The 12,489-nt window shown below is 50.3% G+C and overlaps 1 protein-coding gene across 1 annotated transcript; it reads left to right on the top strand.

Moving 5' to 3' along the window:
- The first annotated feature begins 10,143 nt into the window (after positions 1-10,143).
- Positions 10,144-11,611, top strand: LOC134464242 (zinc-binding protein A33-like). The gene is made up of 3 exons (XM_063217717.1): positions 10,144-10,217; positions 10,658-10,776; positions 11,071-11,611. The coding sequence occupies exons 1-3, from the start codon at positions 10,144-10,146 to the stop codon at positions 11,583-11,585; spliced, it is 708 nt and encodes a 235-aa protein (XP_063073787.1). The 3' UTR covers positions 11,586-11,611.
- The last annotated feature ends 878 nt before the right edge of the window (positions 11,612-12,489 follow it).

Raw genomic sequence — 12,489 nt, 5'->3', positions numbered from 1 at the left:
AGCCGAGCGCCCACACGCATACACACACACACACACACACACACTGAACTAAAGCGCGCCAACGCACACACACGCACGAATGTCCAATTTCCCGAGGCCGGAGCAGCAGCCGAGATACGGGTTCCCGGCTTCCAGAGGCACCACACAACCGGGGCTAAAAGTCGCAGCTCGTGCACCTAAACGCGTGGTGTGTCTGACCACGGCCACACGGATACAACCTGCGAGGGAGGAGGAGAGCGTTAGCCAAGCTAGCAGGACACCCACTATGACACGATTCTGCTGCCGAGAGGTTACCTTACCCGGAGATGAGGGTGCACCGATGCGCGATTCTCACAGTCGGAGTGCCAATACAGAGGTACACGGCCGAGGCGCCGGTAGCGACCACACGCTGAAACCATAATAATGGCCGTCGTTAGCAACCATGGTACGAAAACAAACAGTCAGGGCTGGGTAAAGGCACAAGCTAACCCACTATAATACATACCGGCGTGCAGGAGACGGGAAATGCGCAAGGTAACCGTTGGTATTGTCCACCGAAGTCCTTGCCAGTGGAGAAGCAAGAGATCACTCTAGCCAAGTAAGAGACGCCAAGTTGGAATCACAACCTATAGAACAGCAGACGCGAAGTTAGCCACTAGCTGCTGGCTAGCACATAAACAGCGACAAGAAATGGTCCACATACTCACGAGGACAAGAAATGGTCCACATCTCCTAGATCTGAACTGGACACCGCACTCCTCTCGACGGCGAGGGGAGAAGCAACCACAGCATTCGCCGGTGGCGATGAAACGCGCAAAGGAGAACTTTGCAGGCTTACCGAATACTAGCCACTGGCAGTGTTTATGAAGAGACTTCCCATAAGCCTCTACGAGCGGCGTGGTGACGTGTGCCGCAGCGTCAGACCTCCCTTAAAGGAGCAGCGCTCCATTACAATCTACCCCCCACATGTTGAATCGTCGGCCCGACGATGCAGGTACGCCTTTCCCCCCCCACTCCCAGATCCAAAATTCCATCAAGAGTTTGAAGTCGCCCCACCAGGCAGCCGATGGGGATTAGAGTGTTGTCCCGCGTTAGACCGGAAAGTCCGGCGTGGGGGCACCTCGCTGCTGCTAGTGCCACGACCGGGTGGCTGAACGGCCGAACTGCCGGGGGAAGCCTGCGAAGTCCGACGCTGCCCTTCGTTTCCTCCTGAGGTGCCACCCTGGGGTGCATGGGGCTCTGCTGGGACACCCAAGTCAGCATCGCCCACCTGCTCCCCAAGAAGGATATCTTCTTCGCTCGATAGCTCCCCTGAGTCGACAGGGGTAGGTTCGCCTGGTCGGCCCGACCCCGGGGGGGTGTCGGGGGCCAGGGGGCCCACCACTCCTTTCAGCATGCTGCGGTGAACGTGCTTCAGCTTCGTTGGATCGTTGACGGGGGCGATCGTGTACACGGCTCCAGTCTCCGAAGGGGTACGCACCACCATGTGTACCTGGGAGTTCCACACATCTTGGATTTTATTTCGACCTCGCACGCCGAGGTTGCGTACATATACCCGTTGCCCTACTTCTAAAACAGCAGTCTTCACCCGTGCATCGTGTCTGTCCTTGCGATATTCCGCCGCTGCGGCCAAACGCTCCCGAGCCCCATCAAATGCCACTTGAAGCCGGGCCTGATGCTCCTGTATCCAGTCGCACACTCGACCATGGACCGGTGGCCGAACTCGGCCCAGGAGGAAGTCTACGGGTAGCTGTGGCTCTTGGCCGAACATAAGGAAGTGTGGCGATTCTCCTGTCGCTTGATGCGGGGTGGTATTATAACAGAAGGTTACGTGCGGCAGGCAAGTTGCCCAGTCGCGCTTCCGAGAGGCCGGTAGAGTACGCAGGAGGTTGTGTAGAGTGCGGTTAAATCGCTCACATTGGCCGTTCCCGGCCGGGTGGTACGGGGTGGTTCGGGACTTCTGGACCCCGTACAGCCCGCAAAGCTGCTGAATCAGGGTGCCCTCGAAACAGCGCCCCTGGTCGGAGTGGAGCCGACCAGGAATTCCGAACCGGTAGAACCATTCCACAAGCAAGACCTGGGCGACCGTCGAGGCCCGCTGATCCCGGGTGGGGACGGCGATGGAATACTTACTGAAGACGTCCGTGATGACTAAAACGTTCTCCACCCCCCCCGACGTGGGCTCCAAAAGCGTGAAATCCACAGCTACCACTTCGTTGGGCCGAGATGCCAGTAGGTGGCCCATATGCGCGGCGGCTAGAGGAGGCTCCCCTTTGGACTCTTGGCACCTAAGGCACTTTTCACACCATCGGCGCACCTCCGCAAACATGCGGGGCCAGTAACACCGTTGCCCAACCAACTCCAGTGTTCGATTAATCCCCTGGTGGCCATGGTGCTCGTGGAGCTGGTTTAGGACCTCTGATTGCAGGGCAGCCGGCAAAACCAGCTGGAGGCACTCATCACGGCCACTGGGGTGTAGCACTCTCCGGTAAAGGACTCCATCGTTCTCCACAAACCGTTTCCACTGCCGCAACAGGATCAAGGCCAAGGGTGACAGAGCTTCCCGTTCCTCACGAGTAGGCCGCCGACGCGCCTTCCAGAAGGCCAGAATCGGCTGGATAACAGGGTCTCCTTCTTGCAGAGCGCACAGGTCCGGCAAAGGGTAGGAGGGCAGCACCGAAACAACCAACTGAGAGGCGGTGATGCTACCCCCCGGGACAGCGGCCGGTTGCAGCTGACCACCGGGGTCGCTTGCTTGCAGAGTGCGCAGAACCGGCAAAGCGTGGGGGAACAACCCCGAAACACTGGACTGAGAGGCGGTGCCGCCATCCCCCTGAGCCGCTACCTGTTGCAGCAATCTAGGGACCGCTGTACCCGGAACCAGGTCACTCACGTCTTCTTGGTCTGGCTGATTCTGCCGCGACAGGCCGTCCGCATTACCGTTAGATTTACCCGAGCGGTACTTTAATTCAAAATCAAATGATGCAAGCTGTGCGGCCCACCGGTGTTCGACCGCCCCGAGTTTGGAAGTGGTGAGGTGACTCAGGGGGTTATTATCAGTGTACACGACACACTTCTGGCCCAAGAGATATTCGCGAAACTTCTCGGTGACGGCCCATTTTAGGGCGAGGAACTCGAGCTTCATAGAACTGTAATTGTTCATATTCCTCTCTGTAGGTCTTAACGTTCTACTGGCGTATGCCACCGGTCGGACTTTGCCGTCCACCTCCTGCGAGAGGACCGCGCCCAGTCCGCAATGGCTGGCGTCGACCTCAAGAATAAATGGGCGGCTAAAGTCCGCGTACGCCAGTACCGGCGCCGACACGAGCCTCCCCTTGAGTTCCTCAAAACTTCTTTCGCAATCCTCTGACCATGCATCAAGAAACTGCTGCCCCGAGGGCTGACGGGAACGGCTCCCGTTCAAGGTGGCCACCAATCGATGCAACGGCGCGGCCAGCTTTGCGAATCCTTCGACGAATCGTCGATAATAGCTGGCGAAGCCTAGAAATGATCGGAGCTCCGACACATTGGCAGGTCGCCGCCATGTGGCCACTGCCTCCACCTTGCCAGGGTCGGTAGAGACACCGTGCTGAGAGATCACATGTCCCAAGTACTGAACCTCCGGCTTAAAGAACGCGCACTTCCCTAATTTAGCCTTCAGCCCCTCCGACTGCAACCCGGGTCAAGACCATCTCCAGGCGCTGTAGATGTTGCGCCACGGTGGACGAGAAGATCACGATGTCGTCAAGATACAGTAGAACGGAATGACACTGTTGGTCGCCGAACATACGTTGCATTAATCGTTGAAATGTACCTGGTGCATTGCACAGGCCAAAAGGCATTCTGTTCCATTCGAACAACCCGAAGGGGGTACAGAATGCCGTTTTGGCCCGATCACCTTCTGTCACGGGGACTTGGTTGTACCCACTGGCTAAGTCCATCGTAGAAAACCAGCGGGCACCTGCCAACATGTCCAATGTCTCCTCGATCCGAGGAAGCGGAAAGGCGTCTTTCCGAGTTCGGGCATTTAACAGGCGATAGTCGACACAGAGTCGCAAGCTCCCATCCTTCTTCCGGACTAGAACAATGGGAGAAGCGAATGGACTACTGCTTTCTCTGATGACCTTCGCCTGGAGGAGCTGGTTGATATGGGTTTTTTAACGGCCTCGTAGTCGGAGGGGGCAATGCGCCTGTAACGCTGCCGGACCGGTGTCGGATCCAACAGCGGGATGTCGTGCGAGATTAGGGAAGTGCAACCCAAGTCGCCCTCATGGGCGGAGAAGACCGAAGAGTACCTCAGAAGCAGGGCCCGGACCTCAGCCTGTTCCTCGGCAGGCAGGGGTAACAAGTCCACTGCGCGGATTTGTGTCTCCAAAGGCGACGGGGCAGGCGCCTGAGGGTCAGTAATGGCGGCCACGGAACGGACTTCCACCACGTCCCGTGGCAAGCTGATGATCGACACAGCATTCACCTGTCCGAGTCTAGTACGAGGGTACAGCAGGACGTCCGTACAACCGACGTTAACTACAGGGATCTGCACCAAGCCACGGGTCACCTGCACCAAGGCAGGGGACACCAGCAACCCCCCGGGCAACCCCCGGTCCGTCGGCTCAAAGAGGGTTCCAAGCCCTGAATGTTGCTCAGGGCAGGTGGCAGGAATCAACTTCATGGTCCCCCCCGGAACCCGCCATGGCGCACGGCCCCGGACATTCACCACGCCGCTGGTCTCGGGGGTGGGCCGGATTTCAGCCTGATGACAGTGTTGCAGCGCTTTCAGCACCGGTCGAGGGGCAGTTGACACTGATGGGAGATCGAAAAGCGTGGGACCGTGCCGCCCAAAAAGTTCCTTATAACACTTGCCGATAACATTCATACCAAGAACCCCAGGGACCACGGAAGCCGTGCCCCCTGGGGGGTCGCGAACGACCAGAACACCGCAATCAGGCATACTCTTCCCGCAAAGCTCAATATTCAGCTCCAAGTAGCCCAAGTAAGGAATCTCTAGACCGTTGGCCGCTCGGAGCTGCAGCCAGTGACATGAGCGTAAACGCTCCTGCCCCAAAGATTCGAAGTTGGCAGCGAAGAAACTTTCAGTGACGGTGGACACCATAGACCCAGTGTCAATGAGACAGGGGACCTGAACCCCGCCTATCCGGACGAGCAGATGTGGACAGTTAGAAAGTAACGCCTCGGCGGCATTGGGAGGGTGAAGGGCATTACGTGAGCCAAGAGAGGCCCCCCCCGGACTGTGACTCCTCAGTCCGGTGGGCGTCAGTTTCCCGAGGGCTGGTTCGGTTGGAGGGGCCCATTCTCCGAAAACCCGGAGCCTCTACGGGAGGGTGCTTGTGGGGGCCCCACCACTCGTTCTCCGTCACAATCCGCAGCAATATGGCCTGTCGCACGACAGCGCCAGCAGACAAGGGGTCCCTCCCGAGGAGACCGACCTCGCCTCCGTGGCTCCCCCTGTGTGGCCGCACCCCGAGAAAAATGCTGCAACTGAGCCTGTTGATTTTGCACCATTTCCATGAGCTTCGCCATGTCGGCCTGCAACTTCTCCATATCAGATCTGGTCGGCGCCCCACCACGGGGATCCATGCTTACGGCGCAAGAGGTACCAGGGACCCCAAGGGAGCGATCGAGTGAAGACAAGGAAAAGCTACGCGGCCGCTGCGGTTCGGCGGCGCCCTCCCGTTCCCAACGCATGGCTTCCTTACGCACCGCGATCAAAGTGGCTAACGGCGTGGTCCGAATGAAACTCTTCAAGTGACGACGCAAGGCGCCCTCGTTAACATGCTCCACAAACTGATCACGCAGAAGAACGTCAGCGTTAAGAATTCCCTCAGGCGCATTTCGTCTAACCTTATCAATAAGGGTCATTAATGCGATTGAAAACTCTAGCAGTGTCTCTCCCTCTTGCTGTTTTCTCGAAAAGAACGCCTCCTGCAAGGCCACGTATGACTGTGGGCAACCGTAAAGCTCCTGTAAAATTTCTAAGATTTTCTCTGGGTTTTCTTTTTCTTCTCTCGGCCTATAGCGGATCTCATCCCGTGCCTCGCCATCCAAGTGATCGTAAAGAAAATAGGCTCTCTCGGCAGCAGAAAAATGGCGCGCCCCGCATACATGCCTCCGCCTCCTCCTTCCACGCCTCGATACTTATGCCCCCATTTCCCCTAAACAATGGGCACTTCTTTTCCCTTGGGACAAAGACCAAACGTTCTGTAGCGGGCCCTGCCGGGGCGTTACCATTTACTGTGCTCGTACTTGTGGCCCGCTGGGCGAGGGAGGCCTTTAAGCGCTCATTCTCGGCTCTTACCTCAGCCAACTCATCCCTAACCTCTTGTGCGTCCCGCGACATGCTGCGGAAACCGATCAAGACAAATTTGGAAAATGCAAAAACTCACAGGGATGGCTGGTCCAAATCCCGAGAGAGGGGCGGTCTCCCAACCTCGGCTGCTGCTCCGCTTCTACAGGAAAAACACAAACTCACAGCGCTTATTCAGTGGTGCTCTCACTTTCAACCAACCACATACATACACTCATTCAACCATTGACCATATGACAAATTTCTATTACAAAGAGTGACAAAACAAAAACCTAAAAAAATGAAACCAGTGTCTCTGCTCCTATGCCAATCCTGCCCGACTATAAGCCAAAATGTAGTGGGCGAGACCGTTACAGGAAGTAGTTCGACTACGCCACCCCCGGGGGTGGAGCCCCCGGAGGAAATGAATTAGGGGTAGTTACAGATACCCTGGACCAACACACAATGTACCCGCACAATAGATTACCAGGCAAACACAGGTTCGTGCACAATGGAGGCAGAGACAGTGGTGACAATTAATAATTCAAATCTTTATTATTCTTTGCGTTATAAAAATATATTTCTCTCACTCTTTGTAATAAAATATAAAAAGGTACTCACAATTCACAAAGTGCAGTGGGGTGGGTGTGCTGTCGCAATCACCCGCAGATAGATAAACACTTGCCCCAAAGTATGTTCACAGTAACAGTAAAGTGCAGGGGTGGGTGTGCTGCCACCACACCCGCGGATCTGTAAACACCGGCCCCAAAGTATGTTCACTAATTCACAATAGACAACACACCTGGTAGGCCTAAGGCCTTAGAACCCACACTCAGGTTGGCAGACTTTGCCACTAGGGGCTGGCACGGCTAACACAATAGGGCGAATGGCACACCTCAGGATTAACAAAAGAAAAAGTAAAGAAATAGTTCACAACAAACAGAAATAATTCACGGCAAACAGAAACAACAAGAAATCAGCAAACCATGCAAAATAAATCAAAATCCAGTAAATACATGCAGTTAAATAAGAAATTAGATAATTGGATGAAATAATGAAAAAAAGGAAATTAGGCACAGCAAACGAAAGTAAACGAAAAGCAAAACATGAGGTAAACCAACCCCAGAGGCTCAGCTCAGTGCAGTCCCCTAGGTATCCCCACACTCACTCGTCACTCACACACACACACGCACACACACACTGTGGAATGGCTCACACACTAGCTCACACCGAGCCGAGCGCCCACACGCATACACACACACACACACACACACACTGAACTAAAGCGCGCCAACGCACACACACGCACGAATGTCCAATTTCCCGAGGCCGGAGCAGCAGCCGAGATACGGGTTCCCGGCTTCCAGAGGCACCACACAACCGGGGCTAAAAGTCGCAGCTCGTGCACCTAAACGCGTGGTGTGTCTGACCACGGCCACACGGATACAACCTGCGAGGGAGGAGGAGAGCGTTAGCCAAGCTAGCAGGACACCCACTATGACACGATTCTGCTGCCGAGAGGTTACCTTACCCGGAGATGAGGGTGCACCGATGCGCGATTCTCACAGTCGGAGTGCCAATACAGAGGTACACGGCCGAGGCGCCGGTAGCGACCACACGCTGAAACCATAATAATGGCCGTCGTTAGCAACCATGGTACGAAAACAAACAGTCAGGGCTGGGTAAAGGCACAAGCTAACCCACTATAATACATACCGGCGTGCAGGAGACGGGAAATGCGCAAGGTAACCGTTGGTATTGTCCACCGAAGTCCTTGCCAGTGGAGAAGCAAGAGATCACTCTAGCCAAGTAAGAGACGCCAAGTTGGAATCACAACCTATAGAACAGCAGACGCGAAGTTAGCCACTAGCTGCTGGCTAGCACATAAACAGCGACAAGAAATGGTCCACATACTCACGAGGACAAGAAATGGTCCACATCTCCTAGATCTGAACTGGACACCGCACTCCTCTCGACGGCGAGGGGAGAAGCAACCACAGCATTCGCCGGTGGCGATGAAACGCGCAAAGGAGAACTTTGCAGGCTTACCGAATACTAGCCACTGGCAGTGTTTATGAAGAGACTTCCCATAAGCCTCTACGAGCGGCGTGGTGACGTGTGCCGCAGCGTCAGACCTCCCTTAAAGGAGCAGCGCTCCATTACACAGGAAATGAGCAGGTTTCTCGATAATAGAAACTGTCCGAGAGGAGAATAGTGCAGTTTCCACAGGCTTTCAGCTGCCATAACAACACAGTCTCACCAGGCCATCAACAGCTGATCACCATGGCTGAGCAGCTTTCTCTCTCAGAAGTAAACCTTACCTGTACGATCTGCTGTGACATCTTTACGACTCCAGTTGCACTGAAGTGCAGTCACAGTTTCTGCCAGGAGTGTTTACAGACATACTGGAAGGACTTGAAGGTTTTGCTGTGTCCCGTCTGCAGGAAGGAATGTTTGACCGATGAGCCCACGCAGAGTCTTGCCTTCAAGAACCTCTGTGAGTCCTTTAAACGCATGAATCAAACCTCTGGGCAAACTGGCATCTGCTCACTGCATGGAGAGAGGCTAAAGCTGTTTTGTCACGAGGAAAAACAGCTTATTTGTGTCATCTGCCAAGCTTCCAAGCAACATGAACATCACAAATGCTCCCCTCTCCAGGAGGCTGCAGAGGATCTGAAGGTTGTTTTTTTTTTTTTACATCATTCTCAGACCCTTTAAAATATTATGGGGGCTATTGAGTCTTTATTATGACAGAACAGTGAAGAGTGGGAGAAAGAGAGATGGAGTACGATTGGGATATGATCCATGCCACATTCAAACCTGGTTCTACACATGCAACAGCGTGTCTATGCACAGTCCCCACAGGCACACAGACAGTCACAGTGTTATATTTTTAAGGGTAACACTTCACAATAAGGGTACATGAATATGATCAGAATTATGTTAGAAGTAATGTATGTTTTATGGTGAATTAACACATGAATTATGCAATGATCTCTTATCACTTACATCATGTCTTACTTACAGGTGAAGCTAAAATCAGGAATTGAAACATTAGAGGAAAATCTGCTCACGTTAACTAATTCAAAGAAAGAGCACGAAGAGATTAGCAGTGCTGCAAAGGTACGTCCATTGGACCAGAAAAAACATTCTGGGACACATTTTAAATCAATCTGCATTCTTGCAATACATACAGTAGAACACATTTATCTTACACTAATATTCAAGAACCCACTCTCTGTTAAAAAGCAAATACATAGGCTTAATCCATATTGGTTGGGTACATTTTCAGGGTTGATTGGAAATGGTAGTATCAATTCAGCATGCTATAAGAAATACTGTATTTAAGTGTAAAATATAAGAAGTCAATAATAATAATAATAATAATAATAATAATAATAATAATAATAATAATAATAATGGTCTGTATATGGAATGTCAATGGTTAAATTCATAAAGTATTCTGTCCATTTTGTTATGTTTTATTGTGCCTAATGAAACTTTACATTTGAAACCATCTTCAGAAACACGTTGAGGTTTTAGAACAAGAAGTAAGGAATGAGTTCCGAAAATTCTACCAGTTTCTGCATGATAAGGAGGCTCAATGGATCACAACTCTACGACAGCAAAAAGAAGAAAAGTGCTGTGAAGTGGACAATACCATAGCCAAATTAGAACAGGAAATCACAAGCCTCTCAGAAACCATCAAAAAAATGAAGCAAGAAACAGAGGAGGGAGATGAATCATTCCTGAAGGTACAGAAGAGAATTTAGGCCTTATTGCATGCAAAAGTTCTTCAACACTATCAGAGATTATTAAGTAGGGTACAATTAAACAGATTGTATAGGCCATGGGCAACTTACATGATAAGGTCACATTTGTTCATCGCCACTATCGGAGGGGACCAGGCATCTGACTGCAACTGGCAGGGTTCGAGGTGCAGATGGTTGTTCATTCACTGTCGATATTGTTTTGGAGGACTAGTAGTTCTTTATCATCAGCAGTATAATTAGATTCAGTGAACAGGTTCAGTAGTGGTTTAAAAAATCTTCTCATTTATTTTTAAAGCCGCACTGAGTAAGAAGGCAGGCCGCATGTGGCCCTGGGCCTCCAGTTGCCCATTCCGGTTGGCAACCTCACACTCTTGGTTATGAAATCAGTTAACTTTATTTGGTTGCTGTCTTGATGAAACTGATAGTCTAACAAATTGACTTGATATTTTTTCAGAACTATAACAACAACTATGAAAGGTGAGATCCTATTTCAATGATATTCATATTTGGTATTGTATTACATTGTGGTGTTACACTGTACCATAATCTAATGATCTTTATATTATATTATGTTTCCACTATGATATGTCCTTAAACCCTTTAGGATTCAGAATAGTACAGTGGGCAGAGTAGCCCCTGTACAAAAGCTCAGCTGCGAAGACATCACTCTCCCTGGATCTCTGTTTGCAGTGTGGGCAGAAATGCAGGATCTTATCCAAGAACGTATGTTGCTTTTTGAATGTAATAAAGAAAACATGGAGGAAATCAAAATGTTTATCTATATAACCCTTTCATCCCACACCATAAGTTGTTGCTCTTTGTCTAACTAAAGTTACTTGTAAATGAAGCATTTTCTATGATCAGAGAAAGGATCTCCATTCATTAGCCTAATAACTACACAATTGTATTTATTACATTAATTAATGCATAATGGTAGGCCTATGAATTACAAATATTTGTAAGAAGTAATGTTTAAAGAAATATAGCAATTGAGCAATTATTTTTCCTTCAATAAAGCTCCAGTGACGATGGACCCGCTTACAGCATCCAATTGGCTCCTTGTCTCACAGGACTGCACAAGTGTACAGTACACAACACAGAAGCTGTTGTTTCCAGCCAACCCTGAGAGGTTTTATGTTGGAGTGATAGGTTCACAAGGCTTCAACTCAGGTGTGCACTGCTGGGATGTTGGAGTTGGATATAGTGAGAAATGGACCCTCGGGGTAGTGGAAGACACTGTGGATCGAACGAAACTTCTGGTCATGGAACCCCGAGCTCGATTCTGGAGCATACATCTCAATGATGGTGTGTACAGGTTGGGTGTACGAGCACAGACTGAGATCAGTGTGAAAGAAGACCCATGGATTATTCGTGTGTGGCTGGACTATGATAAGGGCCGAATCAGATTCTGTGATCCACACAGAAACAAAACCTTGGCCGCTTACAACTGCAAATTAAAAAAGAAAGTCTTCCCATACTTTTGTAGTGGAAGCACTGATTTCCCATTGACTCTCTTTCCTGGAAAAGTATAGGTACACTGTAAAACACTGCAAGCGACTTAAACATGAAAAGGTAAGTTGCCCTGCTGCCTTAAGTTTGTAAATTAACTCAACTCAAGGCTTTCTCGAGTTGAGTGAACTGTCAAACTTAAGGCAGCAGGGCAACTTACTTTTTTATATTTAACTGGCAGCAATGTTTTACAGTGAACAACCCTGCTCATCACCACAAGCTTGGGTTGTAAGGCTGATGAGCAGGGTTTTTTTTTTTTTTTACATATTAGGCCTATGTATTCACCCTATACAGTACACCTTATATAGGCCCACCTTCCATTTATTCAGGGTTCCTCTCTACTTCTGCTCATAGCTTGTGACTTGCCTCAAGAGTATATTCCATATGTGTGGTGTGCCAATTACTATAGCCTATGGGTTGTGTGTGTTTACTCTGACCCTAACACCAAGGAGCCTGGCTCTCAGAGCCACAGTGTGCAATGCCTTCCTTCAATGTGATAGCCTGATACCTGTAGAAGATCTTCTGCGATTTTTTTAAACTTTGGGTGCGAGTTAAAAATATTAACCTAAGGTGTGTGTTTTAAAAAATATATATTACCAATATTAGTTCTTATGATTAGTGATGGATGACGTACAATAGCTTGCATGTGATAGGTGTAACTGATTGCTCCCATCCCCTAATTGTGGGTAGTGGCCACTGGCAGAGAGAACACTTTTTTTGCACTTTTTTCGTTTAAGTTCTATCAACGTAAACACTTGGTAGTGTCGTTACGCTATTATTGATAATAAAGTACACTTGACTTCACTTGATTTATCTGTGTCAGAATCTTTTGCATGGGACACAGCGGGTCTTTACAAATAAATGGGCCTTGTGAAGCCATTTGAAATAACATATGTGTCTTCTAGGTTTGTATAAGGTATCACCTAA

This window comes from Engraulis encrasicolus, chromosome 15, assembly GCF_034702125.1.
Source record: "Engraulis encrasicolus isolate BLACKSEA-1 chromosome 15, IST_EnEncr_1.0, whole genome shotgun sequence".
In the NCBI taxonomy this organism is placed as follows: domain Eukaryota; kingdom Metazoa; phylum Chordata; class Actinopteri; order Clupeiformes; family Engraulidae; genus Engraulis; species Engraulis encrasicolus.
This window is presented reverse-complemented; position numbering and strand designations above follow the sequence as displayed.